General features: G+C 45.3%; 1 protein-coding gene across 5 annotated transcripts in view; it reads right to left on the reverse strand.

Annotated features, from left to right (window-relative positions):
- Positions 1 to 22,934, reverse strand: part of Dnah2 (dynein axonemal heavy chain 2) — a 135,675-nt gene that overhangs the window by 81,964 nt on the left and 30,777 nt on the right. For all 5 annotated transcript variants that reach the window (XM_070001485.1, XM_070001484.1, XM_070001483.1 and 2 more), the window contains exons 12-19: positions 22,557 to 22,686; positions 22,063 to 22,245; positions 20,904 to 21,118; positions 5,200 to 5,346; positions 2,677 to 2,833; positions 2,139 to 2,378; positions 1,186 to 1,374; positions 844 to 991 (exon numbers count right to left, since the gene is read on the reverse strand). In XM_070001485.1, coding sequence (XP_069857586.1) covers positions 844 to 991; positions 1,186 to 1,374; positions 2,139 to 2,378; positions 2,677 to 2,833; positions 5,200 to 5,346; positions 20,904 to 21,118; positions 22,063 to 22,245; positions 22,557 to 22,686 — 1,409 coding nt within the window. The remainder of the gene's footprint in view (positions 1 to 843; positions 992 to 1,185; positions 1,375 to 2,138; positions 2,379 to 2,676; positions 2,834 to 5,199; positions 5,347 to 20,903; positions 21,119 to 22,062; positions 22,246 to 22,556; positions 22,687 to 22,934) is intronic.

Genomic DNA, 22,934 nt, shown 5'->3' on the forward strand with positions numbered 1-22,934 from the left:
GCCTGAACTCTCGGCCTGGGCGCTGTCCCTCAGCTCTTCAGCTCAAAGGCTAGCACTCTACCACTTGAGCCACAGCACCACTTCCAGCTTTTTTTTTTCTGCTGAGGAATCGAACCCAGGGTCTCAAGCATGCAAGGCAAGTGCTCTACCACTGAGCCACCTTCCTAGCCCGTCCATGAAACTCTTTATTTCCAGTTAACCACAAGAAAACTAGAAGTGGTGATGTGGCTCAAAGTGATAGAGTGCTAGCTAGTCTTAAGCAAAAGAGCTCAGGGACAACACCGAGGCCCTGAGATCAAGCCCCACAACTGAAGGGGGTGGGGGCTGGACGTGGTGGCTCATGACTGTCATCTCAGTCATAAAAGAAGCATAAATAGGATTATAGCCTAGTCTAGCATGGGCATTAATGTTTGACCCTGAGTTCAAACCCAATACTGGAGGGATGGGTAGGGAGGAGAAAAGTTAGAAGGGAAGGGAAGGGAAAGAAGGAAAAGGGAAGGAAAGGGAAGGGAAGAGAGGGGACAGAAAGTAAAGTTTGACCCTTCGTGTCACTTCCAACTGGGTCACTTGTCTCTCCTGTGAGGATCGAGACCACTTATGGCCCAGCTCTAGTCTCAAACTTGTCTTTGCTAATCTCCTACCCCAATTCCAAATTCCATGAGCATCCATCCCCCAACATCAACTGCCATCCCATTCTCTGTTCCCATCCCCAGCCCAGTCCCTTGACGTTGTTTCCCTCCAGCCAAGGAGTTGACTGGCCCAGTGTGTCTGGAAATAGTCCTTGTCTCTCCTCCTCCTTCTTCCGAGAGCCCTACCCAGGGTGCCCTACCACTGCCCACGTACCCACAGTGGCACAGATGGGTTCCCGATGCAACTTGCGCTTCATGAGGATATCGGGGAGATGGCGGAAGACAGAGATGGAGTGAAAGAGCTGGTTGCCAATGTCATTGACCACATTTGCCAAAGTCTGCAGACTGGGTGAGAATTCCACCTGTGGGAAGCACAGTGGAGAGGGCTTTAGCTCAGCCCACGGAGAAGATGAGCCTCAGAACTGGCAAGGCCGAACACCTGAGAACCAGAGCTGAAGGCCGTAAGAGAAAGTTAGTACCAAAGACAAAGTCTGGGGAAAACTAGTGACTAAAGTGAGATAGTCTTAGAGTATCAAAGGCACAGCGTGGTCCCCACCTGAGCCACACCGCCCTGTGTATCATTCTGCAAAATGACAAGGACTCGGAAGAGTGGGTTTGGCATGGTCTTCCCATCCCCGTTGATGGCCTTGGACAGTTCTAGCAGTGACCACTTTATGTTCAGGCGAAGGGCCTCCTCCATCATGCGGTCCAATCGAATCATGTACAGCATCCACTGCTGCTGAATCTGGTGGGGAAAAGATGGAGAGAGCAAAAGGGCCCTTCAGGAATCTAGGCATAAGTATCAGGGAAATGAATGCCAGAAGACAGAAAAGGGTATGAGCCAGTTAAGCAGAAAAGCAGGAGATCGGGGGGCTGAAGTAAGGTGTTTGAAAGGTTGAAGATTGGTGGAATCTAGATCTAGAGCAGGATGTATGAGAAACAGACTTTGATTTAAAAAGAGGGTGAGGGGGATGGGAAGGTGGCTTAGTGGTAGAGTGCTTGCCTCACATGCATGAAGCCCTAGGTCCCATTCCTCAGTACCACATACACAGAAAAAAGCCAGAAGTGGTGCTGTGGCTCAAGTGGTAGAGTGCTAGCTTTGAGTAAAAGAAGTTCAGGGACAGTGCCCGGGCCCTGAGTTCAAGGACTGGTGAAAAAATTAAAAGAAAATAAAACAATAAAAAGAAGGTGAGGAGCTGGGCACTAGTGGCTCATGCCTATAATCCTAGCTACTCAGGAAGCTGAGATGCAAGGATCACTATTTGAAGACATCCTAGGCAGAAAAGTCCATACGATTTCTATCCAATGAACCACTAAAAAGCTGGAAGTAGAGGTGTGGCTCAAGTAATAGAGTGCAAGCCTTGAAGGGAGCAGGGAAAGCGAGGGGACACTGCTCAGGCCCTGTATTTAAACCTCAGTACTGGTAAAAACAAACAAACAAAAAAGCATTAGGGAATGACCTTATGGAAGTGAGGCTTTCTCCAACCACAAACTCCTTTCACCCCCTACCTCGAGTCCATCGTTCTTAAACACTTCGTAGGAGTTGGTCATGATGTTCACCACATCCTCATGCAGGTCCATCAGTTTCTGTTGAACTACTGCCCGATGTTCCCTTTGGGCTTCCTCAAATTCCAGATCTCTGTACACCCGTTTACCAGTAATATGTACCAGCAGTGTCTCTGATATCTCTTGGGCCCGCCAGCCAATGGTTAGAGTTGAAGCCTTGAAATCATTCACGATCATCTGCACCTGTAGTCAGCCCCACATGAGCAGTTTGTGGCCACCAGCTTGGGAAGGGACCCTCTGGACCTCATTCTACCTTCCCACTTATCATCCTGCTAGAATTGCTCACGTCTGTGAAAAGTGCTTCCTCTAAGAAGTAGAGCACTTCTCTACCATGCCCAATGCCCTGGGTTGGATCCCAAGCACACTTTGATTTTTTTTAGATTACTCTCCACTCTCTCCTCCATCACCCAACTTAGGTGTTGATTCCCCATGTGCCAGCCTTTCTGCCAGCCTTGCAGACCTGCAGGGTCTCATGACCCACCTTGCTGGCATGTACACGGCACTCCGTGATGAAGTAGACGCTGGCCCCCTTCAGGGCCCAGTGCAGCTTCTTGAGTCCGGGGTGGATCTTCTTATCTAGGAACCGGATACGCTCTTTGAACAGGGCCTGTTCATCTGTGGACAGTGTGGCGATAATCCTGAGAGTAAAAAAGGATTGGCAGTTGGTAGGATGCTCAATGAAGACCTCCCCTTCACAGCAAGAAAGTTGACAGAGCCAGGTACCAGCGGCTCACGCCTGTAATCCTAGCTACTCAGGAGGCTGAGATCTGAGGATCACAGTTCAAAACCAGCCTGGGCACAAAAGTCTGTGAGACGCTTACCTCCAATCAACCACTCAGAAAACTGGAAGTGACACTGTGGCTCAAGTGGTAGAGCACTAGCCTTGAGCTGAAGAGCTGAGGCACAGCACCCAGGCCCAGAGTTCAAGCCCCACAACTGACCAAAAAAAGGAAGGAAGGAAGGATGGAGGGAGGGAGGGAAGGAGAGAGAAAGAAGGGGAGAGAGGGAGGGAGAGAAGGAAGGCAGGAAGGAGGGAAAAATGAGGAAGGAAGAAAGGAGGGAGGGACAGAGGAAGGAAGGGAGAGAAGGAGAGAGGGAGGGAGGGAGAGAAAGAGGGAAGGAGGGAGGGAGGAAGGAAGGAAGGAAAGAAGGAAGGAAGGAAGGGAGGGAGGGAGGGAGGAAGGGAGGGAGGAAGGAAGGGAGAGAAGGAGAGAGGGAAGGAAGGAAAAATGAGGAAGGAAGGAGGAAGGAAGGAAGGGAGGGAGGGAGGGAGGGAGGGAAGGAGGGAGGGAGGGAGGGAAGGAGGGAAAAATGAGGGAGGAAGGAGGGAGGAAGGAAGGAAAGGAGAGAAGGAGAGAGTAAGGGAGGGAGAGAAAGAGAGTGGAAGGGAGATAAGGAGAGAGGGAAGGAAGGAAAAATGAGGAAGGAAGGAAGAAGGAAGGAAGGTCTTTTATAAGCAGAAAATGGGCCCTCACCCATCACTGAATCTGCCTGAGTCTTAATCCTGGACTTCCCAGCTTCCAGAACTATGAGCAATAAGGTTCCTGTTGTTTATAAGCTACCCAGGCTGTGCTATTTTGTTATAATAGCCTGAATGAACATGGTACCTAACCCAAAACAAAGGCTCACTCTAGAGCTAAGGACCAGGAGTTCAGAGAACAAGGTGATGGGGCCAGGATAGGGGCAGAAAGGCCTCACTCAGTTTAATGAATCTGATATCATTCTGTGCCCCAAATTCTACCACCACACAGTTTTATTCCTAAAGAAGTGTCCTGTGGAGTGAGAGAGGACTGATTGCTTTTGCTCTCTCTCCTACAGCTACAAGAAACAAAAGTAATTTTAGGGTCACAAGAGGAGGGCAGCCAGGCACTGGTGGCTCATGCCTGTAATCCTAGCTATTCAGGAGGCTGAGACATAAGGATCACAATTTGAAGCCAGACAAGGAAGAAAAGTCCCCATGAGACTCTATCTCTAATTAACCGCTCAAAAACTGGAAGTGGAGCTATGGTTCAAAGTGGTAGAGCACTAGCCTTGAGCAAAAGAACTCAGGGACAGTGCCTAGGCCTGAGTTCAAGCCCTATGACTGACAAAAAAGTAAGCTGGGTGCTGGTGGCTCACCCCTGTAATCCTAGCTACTCAGGAGGCTGAGATCTGAGGATCGTGGTTCAAAGCCAGCCTGGGCAGGAAAGTACATGAGACTCTTACCTCCAATAATCCACTAGAAAACCAGAAGTGGTGCTGTGGCTCAAGCAGTAGCACACTTGCCTTGAGCTGAAGAGCACAAGAACAGCACCTAAGCCCAGAGTTTAAGCCCCACGACCGACCAAAAAAAAAATTTTTTTTTAATTAAAAAAGGGCTAGGAATGTGGCTTAGTGGTAGAGTGCTTGCCTAGCATGCATGAAGCCCTGGGTTTGATTCCTCAGGACCACTTAAACAGAAAAATCCAGAAGTGGCACTGTGGCTCAAGTGATAGAGCACTAGCCTTGAGCTCAGGGACAGTGCCCAGGCCCTGAATTCATGCTCCAGGACTGGCAAAAAAAATTTTTTTAAATTAAAAATAAATTTTAAAAGGAGCCTGGGAAAGACATGTGTGTATGTGCTTGTGCACGCGTGCGTGTGTGTGCGTGTGTGTGTGTGTGTGTGTGTGTGTGTGTGTATGCACATGCACGTGTGCGCATGCACTGGTACTGGGGCTCAAAATCAAGGCCTAGAGGCTGTCAGCTTTTTCCACTCAAGGCTGGCACTCTACCACTTGAGCCATACCTCCAGTTCTGGCTTCTTAGTGATTAATTGAAGATATGAGTCTCACGGCCTTTCTTGGCCAGGCTGGCTTTGAACCAGGACCCTCAGATCTCAGCCTCCTGAGTAGCTAGGATTACAGGCATGTTCCTTTGAAATGAACAAAATGGAAACTGTCAGAAATGTAGAATACCATCAGGCAGGTAAGACAAGGGGAAGAGAGGAAGTGGCATTGGAGGGTGTGCACTGAGGGTTGGAGCCCACCTATTGTAGTCTCGAGCTACAAGAAGCAGATTCTCCCGAAGTATGCGCAGGTCCTCAGCTCGCTCAGCTACATTCACCACATAATGCGGCGTCTCAAACAGCAGCCTTTCCCAGTAGTCGATCTCCCTAAAGAGGCACAGCAGTGACCTGCCAGAGAAAGCAAAAATCAAGGGAAACTGCTTAGGTGGACAATCTCAGCCAACAATGGAACAAGAGCCTTGGGGCTAGAAAGAACAAAGGAATTTGGAGATAAGAAAGGAGGTAGAAGTCTAGGTCTTGGCTCTCCCCTGTAATCCTAGCTACTCAGGAGGCTGAGATCTGAGGATCATAGTTCAAAGCCAGCCCAGGCAGGAAAGTCCATGAGACTGTTAATCTCCAATTATCCACTAAAAAACTGAAAGTGGTGCTGTGACAGCTCAAAGGGGTAGAGTGCTAGCCTTGAGCAGAAAAGCTCAGGGACAGAACCCAGGCCCTGAGCTCAAGCTCCACAACCAACACGAAAGAAAGAAGGAAAGAAGGAAGGAAGGAAAAAGCCAGGTGCTGGTGGCTCACACCTATAATCCTAGCTACTCAGGAAGCTGAGGACCATGGTTTGAAGCCAGACCAGCAGGAAAGTCCTTGAGGCTCTTATCTCCAATTAACCACAAAAAAGCTGGAAGGGAGCTGTGGCTCAAGTGGTAGAGTGCCAGCCTTGAGCAAAAAAAAGCTAAAGGACAGCATTCTGAGTTCAAGTCCCAGAACCAGCACAAAAAAAATTTTTTTTAAAAAAAGGAAAAAGAGGGCTGGGAAGGTGGCTCAGTGGTAGAGTGCTTGCCTTGCATGCATGAGGCCCTGGGTTCGATTCCTCAGCACCACGTAAGCAGAAAAAGCCAGAAGTGGCGCTATGGCTCAAGTGGTAGAGCGCTAGCCTTCAGCTGAAGAGCTGAGGGACAGCGCCCAGACCTAGAGTTCAAGCCCAGGACTGGCAAAAAAAAAAAAAGGAAAAAGAAGCAGGTCCTCTTTTGCACCTTCCCTAACTCAGTGCAGTTGAGCAAGGAGCCTTCCCTTATCTCAGCAGAGCATGGAAAGTTTGCCACCTGACAAAGGTGATACACCGGCACACAAAAGAGCCTTTCAACTGGGACCCCCAAGCAGTGTAACACAACCATCCCCATATAGAACATTAAGACCCCAACTCCTCGTTCCCACCTGAAATCTACACCCTATTAGTGGGACTAATACCCCCGGAATGATATCTAAGAGGTTCTTTTCTGTGGTTTCAGACCAACATTTTAGAAGAAAAGTCTATAAGGATGATAACCTTGGGCCGGGCGCTGGTGGCTCACACCTGTAATCCTAGCTACTCAGGAGGCTGAGATCTGAGGATCGCGGTTCAAAGCCAGCCCGGGCAGGAGAGACGGTGAGACTCCTATCTCCAATAAACCACCAGAAAACAGGAAGTAGTGCTGTAGCTCAAGTGGTAGAGCACTCGCCTTGATCTGAAGAGCTGAGGGACAGCGCCCAGGCCCAGAGTTCAAGCCCCACGACCGACAAAAAAAAAAAAAAAAAAGGATGATAACCTTGGGAGTCTCCCTCCCCCCCCTCAAAAAAAATAGCTGACCATATAACTGAGGTCAAGTTCACAGTTGGCAATATCCCCCTCCCCCTCCACACACACTACAGGTTCCAATCAACTTCCAGTTCCCTTACTTAAATATAAGCACAACACCACGACATTAGGCCCTGCCTTTTCCCGCACCAAGGATACAAACAGACACAAACAACTAGAAGGAAGCAAATAGAACTGCTCAACCCAAATAAGAAAAACCAACCAAACTGTCACTTAAAATCCTCAGATGAAAAGGACATTAACATGACAAGAACAGACTGCTGCAAAAAGGAGCACTCAGAGAGCTCTTGGAAGTTGTAACTGAGAGCAGAAACATTTGAAAATCAAAAGAAGGCAATAAGATAAAGTTGACAGAAATCCCTTAGAAGGCAGAGAAAAAGATGTAGAAAGCAGAGAGGAGTTTATGTGGGAAAAGAATAGGAACTATTTTATGACTTATTATATTGGTTATGTGCTGGAATAATAATATCTTGGGGCATGCTGGGTTGAATGTTAAAAAGGAATCTCACTTGTTTCTGTTTCCTTTAGTAAATGGCATACTAGAACATTCTAAACTGCATGTGCAGCCCTAGTCCTAAGTGTCCTCTGCTTCTGTACATCCCATGGCTTTTTCCTCCTTCCCATGCCAGGTGCCACTCTCCTGTCTCTCTCCAGAATTATTCACAGCTCTTCATATCTGAAATAACCATTCACACGTGGCCGCCCTACCCCAGCTTTGTGCCCACAGCTCTAGCACTTGGCTTAAGTTCTCCCAACCCACCTGTTTCTCTAACCTTAAGGGAACTTTCAGATCACTGAGCTCTGATCTTTCTCTCTGTCTCTCAATCCATTCCTGTCCCCATGTCCTCCTCCACAGAACCTGTTATCTTTCAGGGCTGGGAAGGTGGTTCCGTGGTAGAGTGCTTACCTTGCATGTATGAAGCTCTGGGTTCAATTTCTTAGCAACATATAAGCAAAAAAAAAAAAAAAGCTGGAAGTGGTACTGTGGCTCAAGTGGTAGAGCACTGACCTTGAGCTGAAGAGCTGAGGGACAGTGTCCAGGCCCAGAGTTCAGGCCCCACTACCGACCAAAAAAAGAAAAAGAAGAAAGAAAGAACAAGAAAAAGAACCTGTTATCTTTCTTGACTGGTGAATGCCAGGGATGGAAATCCAGAATCTCACACAAGCTCATAAGTACAGGCATCCTCCATTGAGCTACCCTGCCACCACTGCCTTTAATGCCTTTCAACACTCCTCACTCTTGTCTCTTTGCTTAGTTGAACCCTTCTAACACAAATGCCAGCTCCAGCCCTCCTGAGTTCCCCAGGCTGCACCTGTGTCTCCCCCCACTCTGCTCTCCCTCCTGTCCCCTTAAGGAATGCTTGCAAATCCTTTTTTTTTTTTTTATTTGTCCTAAGAGAGCCTGGGTGCTGTCCCTGGGCTTTTTTGCTCAAAGCTAGCCCTCTACCACTTTGAGCCACAACACACTTCTGGTTTTCTGGCAATTAATTAAAGATAAGAGTCTCATGGACTTTCCTGCCTGGGCTGGCTTCCAACCACAATCCTCAGCTCTCAGCCTCCTGAGTAGCTAGGATAACAGGTGTCGTCCACCAGCACCTGGCTCTGCAAATTCCTCAACCCTACAGAAAACCTCACTTCCTAGTCACAAAAATAAAAAAGCTATCCGGTGAAGGCGCCATCTGCTTTTGCTGTAAAACTTGTAAACGTTTATGTCTTCACATCTAGACTCCCATTTATGATAGGTGAATCCTTCCTTCCACTTGAAGATAAACAGCTCTTCCTGGACTCTATCACGTCACCCTGTCATCCTTTCTCCAATGCCACTTTGTTCATTTCTCCTACACCTACTAGTTCTCTCCTATCATTAGACTATAGTTGAACTGTCCAAGCTATGTGGAAATTGAAAACATGAGAATCTTGGTTCCAGGCATGCCCAGACATAAAAGTCAGTGAGACTCCCTGTCAATGGAGGGAAATTGGATGGGGTGGCCCACTCCTGTCAACCCAACAATTACAGGAAGTCTAAAGTAGGTGGATCACAACTCAGGCACATACCTGGGTGAGAAGTGAGCACCTATCCTAAAAATAGTCAGTGTAAAACAAGGCTGGAAGCATGGCTGAGTAGCACAGCACCAGCCTAGGGAGCACCAGGCCTTGAATTCCAACCTCAGTTCTGCCAAAAAGAAATGATTTAAAAATAAATAAAAACTGTTTCTAACATATTTATAAGATTATTTCTTTGTTGCTTTGTATGTCCCTCCCCCACGGTATAACCCCTGCTTTCACTGTATATGATGTTGGTATAATTTGTGGAGGGGAAGGGAAAAAACAAATCGTTAAAACAATGAGATGCAACAATGAGATGTACAAGTCGTTATGTGGAAAAACGAACTTTACAACTTTGGTGGGGGAGGGAGGAGGAAGATTGGGTGGGGTGGTGGGGGGGAGGATGGGAAACAATGGGAAGGGGAAACAAAGGAGGAGGCTACAATGCTTGATAAGAAATGTGCTCCATTATCTTGCCCATGTAATTGTAACCCCTCTGTACAGTATTCTCACAATAAAAAATAAATAAATAAATAAAATCATTCCTCCTTTAACTCCTATCCTGCCACAGCTACCCTCTGCCCTGCAGTTTGCAACCTGTCTTCTTTCTGAATTATCCTCTAAGATTCCCTGTACGCCCTTCTCATTCACCCTCATCCGAAGAGAGCAGGCTCCCTACCTCCACTCATATGTGTAAAACTTCTCTCATCATTTGTGTGTGTGTGTGTGTGTGTGTGTGTGTGTGTGTGTGTGTGTGTGTGTGTGTGTGTGTGTGTAGGTCTATGTGTCTGTGTGTATCTGTTACTGTGTGTGTGCTGGTGCTGGCGCTGGTACTGGGGCTTGAACTCAGGGCCTAAGTACTATCCCTTAGCTTCTTCCTCTCAAGGCTGGTGCTCTATCACTTGAGCCATACCAATACTTCCAACTTTGTGGTGATTAGTTGGAGATAAAAATCTTATAGTCTTTCTTGTCCAGGCTGGCTTCAAACCATGATCTTCCGATCTCAGCCTTTTCAGCAGCTAGGATTACAGGTGTATGCCACCAATGCTCAGCACCAAGGATTCTTCTAGCTAAGCCCTGGACTGTTTCTCAGCCTTGCTTTCTTTCCTCTCTGCATAGTTAGCATCCTAGTGGAATATTCCACTTTGCTCAAACATGCTCTTATTACAGTGCTCCTGTTCTTTACATGCTCTTATTAGTGCTCCTATTCTTTGCTTTTTTCTATTATAGAAACTCCCTTCTGTCTCCAGTGTCCCTGGAATCATTCTGTCAGGGCCTGCAGCACAGTAGAGACAGTAGAGTATTCACTTCCTCTGCTGCTCTCTGAGAGGATCCTCGACTTCTTTTTTTTTTGCCAGTCCTGGGGCTTGAACTCAGGACCTGGGCACTGTCACTGAGCTTTCCTTTGTTCAAGGCTAGCACTCTACCACTTGAGCCACAGTGCCATTTCTGGCTTTCTGTTTATGTGGTACTGAGGAATCAAACCCAGGGCTTCATGCATGCTAGGCAAGCACTCTACCACTAAGCTACATTCCCAGCTCAATCTTCAGCTTCTTTATATCCAATAACTCTCCTGGAATGACATCAACTACTCCTGTGACTTTCACTATCTGTATGCTGAATACTCCTTAACCTACACGACTGAGTTCTAGATTCATACGTCTCATCATCTACTAGCTCTCTCCCTTGCTTGTCCAGCAGGCACTGGGACTCAAGTGTGTCCACAAACACCTGAATCTTCTTGTCTGAAAGCCAAGAGCTCATGTCATTATCGAGGCTGCCAAGAAAGAAGCACAACCCCAGAAAGAGCAGCTCCCCGGGCAAAGCCTCCAGCTCCTTTGTTTTCTTTTCATGCATTCATTTTGTTTCCTTTTTTTTTGTTCCTGGAGACAGGATGTCCTTCTGAAGCCCAGATTGGCCTTGAATTATGTATTCTCCTGCTCATCCTCCTGAGTGCTGGGATTGCAGGCATGAGCCACCAAGCCTGACTCCTTTTCTATTACATTCTAAACCAATGCTCACTGAACTTGACCTAAAGCAGAGCTATCTGAAAAAGGGTCTTGACCCCAGGCCTCTAGGCAACTGTCCCCACATGAGAATATGGGTGAAGTGTGACCACATTTTCACATTTTTCAAGAGTCTAGAAGTACATTTTTACATGAAATCACTTCAGTTGTAGGTTTTTTGGTTGTATTTTTTTTTTTTTCAGTCATGGGGCTTAAATTCTGGGCTGGGCAATATTCCTCAGCTCTTCAGCTCAAGGCGAGCACACTATCACTTGAGCCACAGTGCCACAGGAAAGTCTTGTGGCCTTTCTGCCCAGGCTGTCTTTGAACCATGATCCTCAGCTCTCAGCCTTCTGAGTAGCTAGGATTACAGGCGTGAGCCACACTGGTACCCGGCTCACTTCAGTTTTGACCAACACTCAGTCACCAACTCAATTAACAACTCAACTCTTAATAATTATCAGTGGGTGACTTCTGAGCTGCTAAAAATGCTGTCAATTGGCTTAGATGACAGTTCCAAGGACATATGCTTTATAAAACCATTTGTTAAACTGAGCATACATGTTTTAAGATATCCCTTGTGTCTAATAGTTCATAAGAAAAATATGAAAAATAAAACGATTAACTTTGTGTGTGTGTACATGTGCGTGCGCGTGGGTACATGTACACATACATCCCTGCTCATGACTAGCACTCTATCACTTGAGCCAAAGCTCTACTTCCGACTTTTCTGATTAGTTGATTGAGGATAAGAATCTCATGGACTCCCCTCTGTACAGTATGTTCACAAATAAAATAAAATAAAATAAAATTAAAAAAAATAATTTGGGGAGGGAAAGGGAACAAACAAATTGTTTAAATAGGGATACAGATTGACCCGTTATAACAATGAGATGTACAAGATGCTATGTAGAAATATGAACTTTATAATTTAGGAAGGGAGGGGGTAGAGTGGGTTGTAGCTGTGGAGATGGGAGGGAAGGGATGGGAGGGGGAAAACAAAGGAAGAGGCAACAATGCTTGATAAGAAATGTACTCATTACTTTGCTTATGTGATTGTAACACCTCTGAACAGTATTTTCACAATAAAAACTTATTTAAAAAAATAAGAAAGATCAAAAAAAAAAAAAAGAATCTCATGGGACTTGCCTGCCCAGGCTGGCTTTGAACTGTGATCCTCAGATCTCAACCCCCTGAGTAGCTAAAATTAGAGGCATGAGCCACTAGCACCTAGTAGATAAACTGTTTTGGGGGGGGTGGTACTATGCTTAAACTCAGGGCCTTGCACTTGCTAGGCAGGTGCTCTACCACCTGAGCCATGTCTCCAGCCTCCTAATTTTAAACCCATAAACAAAATGGCTTGGTACTAGATTGAGGACATGTTCAGGACTGTAGCACCAGAACAAAGACTTTCTCAGGAGAGACTGTCTTTTTTCAAACTGAGATATAATTTACCCCATGGAACCCTTCAAGTCAGACACCAATACCTCATGCCTGTAATCCTAGTCAACTTGGGAGGCTGAGATTGTTAGGGTTATGGATGGAGGCCAGCCTGGGCAGGAAAACGTTTGTGAGAACCCTTCTTCACCAAGAGCTGGAAACAGTGGTACCTGTTTTGCTAGTGACTGAAAGCCTAGTTGAACCTTGCCCAGACAGGGAAGAAAGTGAGACTCTATCTCAAATAATGATGAGCAGAACATCTAACATACCATGATACAGCTTCTTGGTGCAATTAATGCACACTATTAAAAAAAATGGAGGGCTGGGAAGGTAGTTCAGTGCTAGAGCACTTGTCTTGCATGCATGAGGCCCTGGGTTCGATTCCTCAGTACCACATAAGCAGAAAAAAAAAGCCGGAAGTGGTGGTATGGCTCAAGTGGTAGCACACTAGCCTTGAATTGAAGAGCTAAGGGACAGCGCCCAGGCCCAGAGTTCAAGACCCACGACTGGACCCCCTCTCCCCCCCCAAAAAAAGGAAAAATAATGCATGACAGTGAGACACATTCTGTTAAGAGAAGTAGGTATCAGCAGGTGTAGAGAGCTGCGAGAGGCCGCACCTGGAAGATGGCGCCGGCTTCCGCCCTCCACCTTCCCAATGGCGAGTGCTCTCGTGGTAAACAACTCCTTATATGGCTAAGGCAAAGAATCTGGCTTGCTTTCGAGCACCTGAACCTATTGGCGGTTCCCACGTGGCGTATCAGGGTTGGCTACCCAGCGGGTACTTAAGGCTGTGGGGAATTCTCCCCGGGGTTGGGGTCAGAAGATTACTCAAAGGTCCTGAATAAACTGCAGAGAGAAGAGTTCGGTGTCGCGTCTTCCTTGCTGGTCGAGGCGGTAGCGACAAGCAGGAGGGAGAAAGCTATCAAGAAAGGTGAATAGGGATAAATATGGCCAAAGCAATTTGTTTGCATGTATGAAAATAGAACAATAATTTAAAGCTGGGCGCCAGTGACTCACCCCTGTCATCCTAACTACTCAGGAGGCTGAGATCTGAGGATCACGGTTCAAAGCCAACCCCGGGCAGGAACGTCCATGAGATTCTTATCTCCAATAAACCACTAGAAAACCGGAAGTGGTGCTGTGGTAGAGTGCTCACCTTGAGCTGAAGAGCACAGGGACAGCGCCCAAGCCCAGAGTTCAAGCCCCATGACTGACCAAAAAAAAAAAAAAAAAAAAGCAAAAAGCAAAAAAAGAACAATTTATTTTGGTGCCAGTCAAACTCAGAGCCTGGGTACTGTCCTTGAGCTTTTTTGCTCAAAGCTAGTGCTCTACCACTTGAGCCATAGTTATACAAAAAAAAAAAAATAGTAAGAGTTCCAGGTGAGCATGAACTATATAGAGAGTCTCTGTCTCAAAAGTAAATAAAACAAGCAAGAATATTATAGTTAAATTCAACTCGACTGCTACTAAGAAATATTGTACATGTACTATATCTTTACTTTACTTTGAATTATCCTTTAGATTTTTTTTTCTTGGCCAGTTCTGAAGCTTGAACTCTGGGCCTAACTAGCATTCTATCACTTTAGCCACAGAGCCATTTCTGGCTTTTTTCTATGATTTATTGGAGACAAAAGTCTCACGGACTTTCCTGCTCAGGCTGGCTTTGAACCACAATCCTCAGATTTAGCTTCCTAAGTAGCTGGGATTAGAGGTGTGAGCCACCCATGCCCAGCCATTTGGAATTATTTATATACCTTTGTATTATCTTTTTTTTTTTTTTTTGGTCAGTCGTGGGGCTTGAACTCTGGGCTTGGGCGCTGTCCCTGTGCTCTTCAGCTCAAGGCTTGCGCTCTACCACTTGAGCCACAGCACCACTTCCAGTTTTCTAGTAGTTTATTGGAGATAAGAGTCTCACAGACTTTCCTGCCCAGGCTGGCTTTGAACCGTGACCCTCAGATCTCAGCCTCCTTAGTAGCTAGGATTACAGGCATGAACCACCAGCGCCCGACTTTGTATTATCATTTTTTTAATATTGAGCAGAAATCAGGGCTGAATCATAAGAGCACCAATCTAACAAGTTAGAGACTGAAGTTAGAATCCCATTACCGCCCAATAGATAAATAAATTAATAAATCCCTTCCAATCCCAGTGCCTTTGGGAGTGTTTTGAGGGGGAGGGGTGAGTAGTGGTTTGGTTTGTTTTTTGTATCAGGGTTTGAATTCAAAACTCTCTCAAACTGCTTCTTTGCTCTTGGCTGGCACTCTATTACTTGAACTAGTCTAGCATTTTGCTAGTTAATTGGAGACAGAGTCTTGTGGATTTCACCTTCCATCCTCCAATTCTCAGCTTCCCGAATAGCTAGGACCATGGCCTAAGCTTTCAGTGTCCAGCAATGCTGACTTCAAGACAATACCTTTGAGTTATGGTTATTAAATTCTAGACCAGCAGACTCATTCATAAAGGAGAAATGAAATTTGGTGTTGGCTTCATTAATTTTGTTGGAAAATTGTTTTTTAATTTAAAAAATAGTATACATTTATCTTCAGTTATCTGATTCCTTTACCTCCTAATTAAGGAAAGGCTCTAATTAGTGGAGATGTATTATTAGAATTTTATTCAAGGTATATGGCTTACTAAAATAATATTAACTATTAGGTAATTCATATCATCCATTTAAATTTTGAAAAAAGTTAAAGCTTTTAACATGATAACGTTAGATATTTTCATATGGTAAGAGACCAATAAAAATAAAATATCAGCAGTTCTTTCTTTTTTTTTGGGGGGGGGGGGTCCAGTCATGGGGCCTGAACTCTGGGCCTGGGTGCTGTCCCTCAGCTCTTCATTAGCACTCTACCACTTGAGCCACAGCGCCACTTCCGGCTTTTTTCTTTTTTGCTTATGTGGTGCTAAGGAATTAAACCCAGGGCCTCATGCATGCAGGGCAAGCACTCTACCACTGAGCCACCTTCCCAGCCCCTCAGCAGTTATTTCTTTTTTTTTTTTGGTCCTGTTGTGGGGCCTGAACTCTGGGCCTGGACCCTGTCCCTCAGCTCTTCAGCTCAAGGCTAGTGCTCTACCACTTGAGCCACAGCACCACGTCCGGCTTTTTTCTTTTTGCTTATGTGGTGCTGAGGAATCGAACCTAGGGCCTCATGCATGCAAGGCAAGCGCTCTACCACTGAGCCACCTTCCCAGCCCAGCAGTTATTTCTATATGAAAAAATTACTTCTATGTCAAAAACAAGATTTAAATTGCAAGAGAAAGTGCTATTTTTGGAGAGACACAAAACCAAAAAGATGTGAATTTCTCTAAAGTCAACCTACAAACTTCACCCAATGTCTATTCCTATAAAACGAGGAGCAAGACAATTTTTGAAATGAAACAAATTGGCACAAAAATTCTCATGGGAAATAAATATTATAAATAGCCAAGGAAATTTAAAAAAGGAGAATAATGAGGACAATAATTAAAACAGTTTGATTTCTGCACATGAATAGATCAGATACTAGACAAGAATAGTGAATCCCAAAATAGCCAGAAATACTTGGGGATTTGTTACTATAAAGATAGCAATCCACTAAATGAAATTAAGTGACTTGGGATAGCTTAGTGACAGCAAGCATAAGGCCCCACGTTAGATCCAAAGCACTGAGCAAAAAAGTAAATAAATTATATTAAGTGGACTAGCAATCAGGAAAGAAAAAACATACATACGAAACTAAAGTTGATTTTGTACTTCTTTCTCTAGACCAAGATAAATTTCATATGGATCAAAGATCTAAATAGAAAGAATAAAATCGTAAAATACGAGTTGAAAATAGGGGTTATTTTTCAAAATGAGAAGTATTGAATAATCCCAGCTACTTAGAAGCTGAGATCTGAGGATCATGATTCCAAGTGGGCAAGGAAGGAAAGTCTGTGAGACTCTTGATCTCAAGTTAACCAGTAAAAAACCACCTGTGGCTCAGGTGGTTGAGCTCCAGCCTTGGGTGAAAAGCTTAGGCAGTGCCCAAGCCCTGAGTTCAAGCCTCAGTACCAGAACATACAAACAAAAAACTACTCTGCTCTTCAGTAACCAATAATAACAGAATCATAATATCAACATAGCTACCTGGAAGCTAGAGGGCTTGAATATATACAGGGGCATTTCTAAAGGCATAACCATATTCTGTTTGAACAGGAGGCTTTGAATTTTCTCTGCTAGTAAACACCAGGGCAAACCTGTCTATACAAGTATACTAGCCACCAATGCATCAATATATTTTGATTTTTCCAGATTTTGAATTTTTTTTCGATCTTGATAAATTTTAAAAATCACTTTAAGTTCATACATTTTGTCAGTGAACTAACTGAATTGGACAATACCTTCCTGAGGTTAACCTAAAAAACTCCTATAAGAGCCGGGTGCCAGTGGCTCACGCCTGTAATCCTAGCTACTAAGGAGGTTGAGATCTGAGGATCCCAGTTCAAAGGCAGCCCAGGCAGGAAACTCCGTGAGACTCCTATCTCCAATAAACAACTAGAAAACCGGAAGTAGTGCTGTGGCTCAAGTGGTAGTGTGGTAGCCTTGAGCTGAAGAGCTGAGGGACAGCGCTCAGGCCCAGAGTTCAAGCCCCACGACCACAACAACAAAAATCCTATAAGGAACCATTTTCACAATGGTTTTTTTCATCATTTGTTGACAGAATTTAGTCAATAAAATGTCCAGAACACAAAATTTTTATTATTTTGACAAATATAACTTCTTTTTTAAAAACCCACTTGAAGAATTGCTTTTGTAAAATATTCCATAGTGCATTTCCAAACATGTAATTAGGGAATGCAGGAGGGAATAGGAGACCAGCTGGACTCATTGTTGGTAGCCCACAATGAGCAACCCTGGTAGGGAAGGCTCCATGAGGCTGGGGGGTGAAGGAGAAGAGGGAGTTCCAGGAACCCCTTCTCTTGTTCTGGGGGAATTCCACTCTGGTGATAACACAACTCTTTCAATCCCATAGAGATGGCATCTGGAACATGTTTGTGTTAAGTGCAATCTGGAAAGCTGGTGTAGCCATAAAATGTGGTAAAAGCCAAGTTGGACTTTCAGAGTTCAAATATTTGGGATATAAGGTGGGATAACCAAACCCCCTGAGGGATAAAATAAATACTATTAGGGAACTGGAAGGCTCCCAGAACTAAGGAGTCAGGTAATTCTGAAGCCCATCAGGACATTTCAAAAGTATGCTTATGTCAAGCTCTTAACCAGACCTTAAGCAGGAAGACTAAACTGATAATGTTATCTGCACTCCTGCGGAGGGTTAAGTTTTAAAAGCTGAGAGTATCTTGGATTTCTTTATAGGTTTAGTGAACCCAGACTTTTTAAAATCCTTCACGAAGATCATGTTCCTTCTTAGCCATGATTTACTCAATTGAGAATTGAGCTAGTTTTATCTTAAAACCATAAAACGTAAGGCATCTTATAATATCTCTCTCTGGGAAAACAATTATCAAAGGACAACAGGTACCTTTTCTACTTAGAAGAAGCATTGGATTTCAGATAAACCCATGCCATAAATATGTGGCCCAAAGAAGCCTTGACTTTTTGTTTGTTTGGATTGGTTTTGAGGATGTTTGTTTGTGGGGGCTGGTTATAGGGTTTGGAGATGTTTTCTGTTTTTACAGGAATGGGGCTTTAACTCTGGCTTTTGTACTTGCTGGGCAGGCACTCTACCAATTAAGTAATACCTCTAACATATTTTTAGAGATGCTTCATTAAGCCCTACTATAAAGATTATGCACAAAGGGTTCCACAAAGATGGTTATTGTCCTAACTAGATGGACAGTGCTCTTTACACTGGCAAGTATGGGTGTCAGACTTTGTGTTGCTGAAACTAACACCTGACATAAACAACTTATGAGAGGTACAGAGGAAAAATTCATTTTGCTCATGGCTCTTGCCCTTTTTCCCTTTTTATTCCATCTAGGTTCCCAGCCTCTGTGTGTGTGTGTGTGTGTGTGTGCGCACGCAGTGCCCAAATAGGGCTAGCATTCTCTTCAGAATTTTGTCATTGATTTGTAAACACATAAAACATATTCTAGCTGGGTATGGGTGGCTCATGCCTGTAATTGTAGATACTCAGAAGGCTGAGATCTAAGTATTGTGGTTCAAAGCCAGCCTGGGCAAGACCATGAGACTCTTAGCTCCAATTAACCCCCCAAACCAAAAGTGGTGCTGTTGCTCAAAGTGGTAGAGCACTAGCGTTGAGTGCAAAAGCTCAGGGACAGCACCCAGGCCTTAGTTCAAGCCCCATGACCAAAAGAAAAAGAACAAACATATTCTACATGTTCTTCTTGTCCTTATCTCAAGCCATGGGTTACAAAACCATGACCCTCACCAGAGCTGGTCTCTAATACTCCTCAATGGCCAAAGTCTTATCCTGGGGCTGGGAATATGGCCTAGTGGTGGAGTGCTTGCCTTGCATGCATGCAGCCCTGGGTTTGATGCCTCAGTACCATATCAACAGAAAAGGCAGGAAGTGGCATTGTGGCTCAAGTGGTAGAGTGCTAGCCTTGAGCAAAAGAAGCTCAGGGACAGTGCCAGGCCCTGAGTTCAAGCCCCAGGACTGGTGAAAACAAAAACAAAAAAAAAAAAACAAAGCTTTACCCTCAACTTTTTACCTCCTCCTTCATCCCACTGTACTCTTAACCACTTTCTCCTGTGTGTGGATTCTGGTGTCCCTGTCCTTACTAATGACTCTGCCACAGCCCTCTTGACACTCTGCACCATCTTGGTTCTTTCTCTTCCTTTCTTGAGTGTAGTATGTCATCTCCCCTAGTTGGCCACCTTCAGCTGCAACCTCATCTGCCCCTGGTTCTCCAGTACCACACACCCCTCTGTCAAAGACTTGCTCTGCTCTGCTTGACAAATACAGATCCTTTATGAGCTAAAGACAATGCTGGAAAAAACAGCCTTAGAGTGTGGGAAGCAATTCTCACAACAGGGCATTTAGCTAATGACATGAGAGAGCCAAAAGCAATCAAGTAGAAAGTTATTGCCTGCTGATTAGGAGAGAGAGAAAAAAAACACAACTGTCTTCAGAAGATTCCTAATCTCTGCAGACAGATGCCTTACATTGTTCCTTCTTCATTTTTCTTTTCGGCATCTGATGTGGATAGGAAGTTCTGCTCTGAGCCCAGAATTGTTGATTTCTAGGATGACAGCCTAGCCTCCTTGAGGGCAATGTCTACCTCAGTTCCTAACAGCTTGCGTGCGTGCGTGCATGCGTGCGTGCGTTCTCTCTCTCTCTCTCTCTCTCTCTCTCTCTCTCTCTCTCTCTCTCTCTCTCTCTCTCTCTCTCTCTCTCTCTCTCTCTCTCTCTCTCTCTCTCTGCCTCCCTTCCTCCCTCCCTACTTTTCCACAGTACTAGGATTTGACCTCAGGGTCTCACATTGCCTGTTCTCTACTGACTAGGTTTACCAACTGGGACCTACCTCTTGAGCTATGTCCCCAGCCCTTTTTGCTTTAAGTTTTATTTTTTTAATTGGGTCTCATGGTTCTGCCCAGGCAGACTAGACCACAATCCTCCTATTTCTACATTCTGTATAGCTGGGATGACAGGCATGTGCCACCACAGATGGCTTATCACGGTCTATTTTATACTAATCAATTAACTGTTGCATCTTTTAAATTTATAGTATAAAGACATAATTCTAAAGCTGTAAGAGAGGACATGGTTTTGACACCATCTATCAATCTGAAATCAAACCTATAGCTCAGGGTTTGCTGACTTAGCTGAACCATCATGGCCATCTAGTGGCAGAACATCTACATCGCCTGTTTAATAGATTGGTGGGTTGGTTTCAATTGGGGTGTGTGTGTGTGTGTGTGTGTGTGTGTGTGTGTGTGTGTGTGTGTGTGTGTGTGTGTGTGTGTGTGTGTGTGTGTGTGTGTGTGTGTGTGTGTGTGTGTGTGTGTGTGTGTGTGTGTGTGTGTGTGTGTGTGTGTGCGCGCACCAACCTTGGGGGATTGAACTCAGCCTTGGGATTGTCCCTGAGCTCTTTTGCTCAAAGCTAGTGCTCTACCACTCTGAGCCATAGCTCTACTTTTCGATTTTTATTGATTTTTGTTCATTTTGGAGATGAGTCTCAAGGACTTTCCTGTCCAAGCTGGCTTTGAACCTTGTTCCTCATATCTCAGCTTCCTGTGTAGCTAGGATGATAGGAGTGAGAAACCAGCATCTAACTCTTACCTCAAATTAATCAACAAGGAAACAGATGTGGTTCAAATGGAAGACCACTAGCCTTAAGCAAAAAAAAAGGCTCAAGGGACAACACACACAGATCCTGAGTTTAAGCCCCAGAACCAGCACAAAGGAAAAAAAACTAACTAAAAGTTATAAATGACAGCAACTGGGAATCTTAGTGCATACCTGTAATCCCAGCACTCAAGAGGAAAATATGAGTTAAGACCAGCTTGAATTATATAGCAAGATTCTGTGTCAAGGAGAGACAGACAGACAGACAGAATGGGTAGAGAAACCTAAAAGATGGGAGTTCAACTCCTGAGAGAATTGGAGGAGCCTGACACCAAGGACAGAGAGAAGAAATCAGGGTGAGTTCAGTACTTGTCAAAGTTAACGTCCAGCATTCCCGGCTTCTCCTGGCTGATTCGTAATAGTGGTATGTCTAGCCGCCGAATGGAGTCCTTATCCAGCGTTGCTGTCCACTCTTGGAAGGTTTTTCGAACCAGTTCATCAATGGCTTGAACCATCTGCTGGTAAGTATGCACACTCTCCTCTCCAGTCCCAATGTGGGGCAGGAAATGGGCACCAGAAAGGCACTGAAAGGGAACAGATGGGGAGCCTCTTTGCACATTCCTCTGAGAGAAACCAGATCCCAAGACCCTCCAACATGTGCACTCTCGTGTGCACACACACGTGCACACATACTCACACATAACACATGTGGGCTCGCTATAGAAACTGACCGATTTTGACAGCTCTTCAAAGGAAGGTTGACTCAGAAAAAATGAAGGAAAACACCAAGGCACAATGAGAAAAGGAGTCAAAGTGAGGAGAGAAAAGCAGAGTCAGTGCAAGAAAAAAGTTGGGAGGAAAGAAAATGAAAATCCTTCACTGAGATACAAAGTTGAATACTTTGGAGCCCTTTGGCGCCCTGACTTAGTCCAGACATCTGAAGCCACTTTAGTCTCTCCCAGAACCAATTACACAATAGGTCAGTATTTCAAGTAACTTTTACTCTATTTTCCCGAACATGTTTCTTCTTCTTCTTTTTTTTTTTCAGGATTTGAGCTCAAAGTACTGCTTGCTCAGCTAGAACTTTACAACTTGAGCCATCCCTCCAGCCCAGCTTTTTGCTGGTTGTTTTGGAAATGGGAGTTTCACAGGTTGCACCAGCCCAGGCTACCTTTAAACTGGGATCCTCTAGATCTCAGCCTTCTGAGTATCTAGGACTACAGGCATGAGCCACCAGCAGCTGGCTCCTTAATTCTTTGTACTTGTCCTTCCAAAGAAACCAATGTCTCACCTATGTGGGTCTCTGGATCACCAAACATACCACTTTGCATTGGTCTAACTCCCTCCTCTCTACCTTGATAGGAAATTCCTACCAGCCACTTGGTAGGAATCACCAGTTTGGATGAACTGAATCTGTCCCTCATCCAACTTAATTTCCAGTCAGGAAAACTCTCTGCCCCCACCCCCTCCAGCTGCACACAGCTATCTCCTGCCATCTCTCTGAGTTTTCCAGAGGCCAGGCACCTACATTCATGACTCTGTCGATGCGGCGCCGGAGGATGAGCACCCAGTGTGCCAGGCCAGAATACTGAGCCATGTAAGGTTCCAGGTATGGAAGTTTCTTATTCAGTTCACGGTTCACAAGGGCCAGTTCACTATTGAACAACATGTAGAGATCCACTGTCTTCTTCTCATATGTGCGCTTGATGGCCTAAGGTACAAGAGGACAAGGTGGATGATGTCTCCTAGAGGTAGGTACACACACACACACACACACACACACACACACACACACACACACACACACACACACACACACACACACACACACACACACAGAGTGGGAGCCACACTCCTCAGAATTATAGAAGGTCAGGGGAACAGAGGGAAAGATTCTGGCAATCCTGCATGCAGCAAAGGGCACTCATGCAGACAGGATGGCATCAAAAAGACTCAGAGGAACTAAAGGAAAGCAGAGAGACCACTCCCCCTCCTCCCCAAAGGCAGGGTAGGTGGCAGCACCTCACGGTTTGCAAGCCGGTGGAAGGTGTCTAGCAGGAGCACCCCATGCTCCACATCCCGAACAAACTCAAAGGCCGAAGTGATCAAGTTCTGGGTCATCACCTCCAGGTCCTTGATTGAAGCCCGGAATCTGTACCATCAAAGAAGTATGTAAACTGGGTGCCGGCAGCTCACGCCTGTAATCCTAGCTACTCAGGAGGCTAAGATCTGAGGATCACAGTTCAAAGTCAGCCCAAGCAGGAAAGGCCATGAGACTCTTATCCCCAATTAACCACCAGAAAACCGGAAGTGGCGCTGTGGCTCAAGCAGTAGAGTACTTGTCTTGAGCTGAAGAGCTGAGGGACAGCGCCCAGGCCCAGAGTACAAGCCCCACGACCA

The sequence above is a fragment of the Dipodomys merriami genome, unplaced genomic scaffold (genome assembly GCF_024711535.1).
Source record: "Dipodomys merriami isolate MVZ:Mamm:240054 unplaced genomic scaffold, mDipMer1.0.p SCAF_59, whole genome shotgun sequence".
In the NCBI taxonomy this organism is placed as follows: domain Eukaryota; kingdom Metazoa; phylum Chordata; class Mammalia; order Rodentia; family Heteromyidae; genus Dipodomys; species Dipodomys merriami.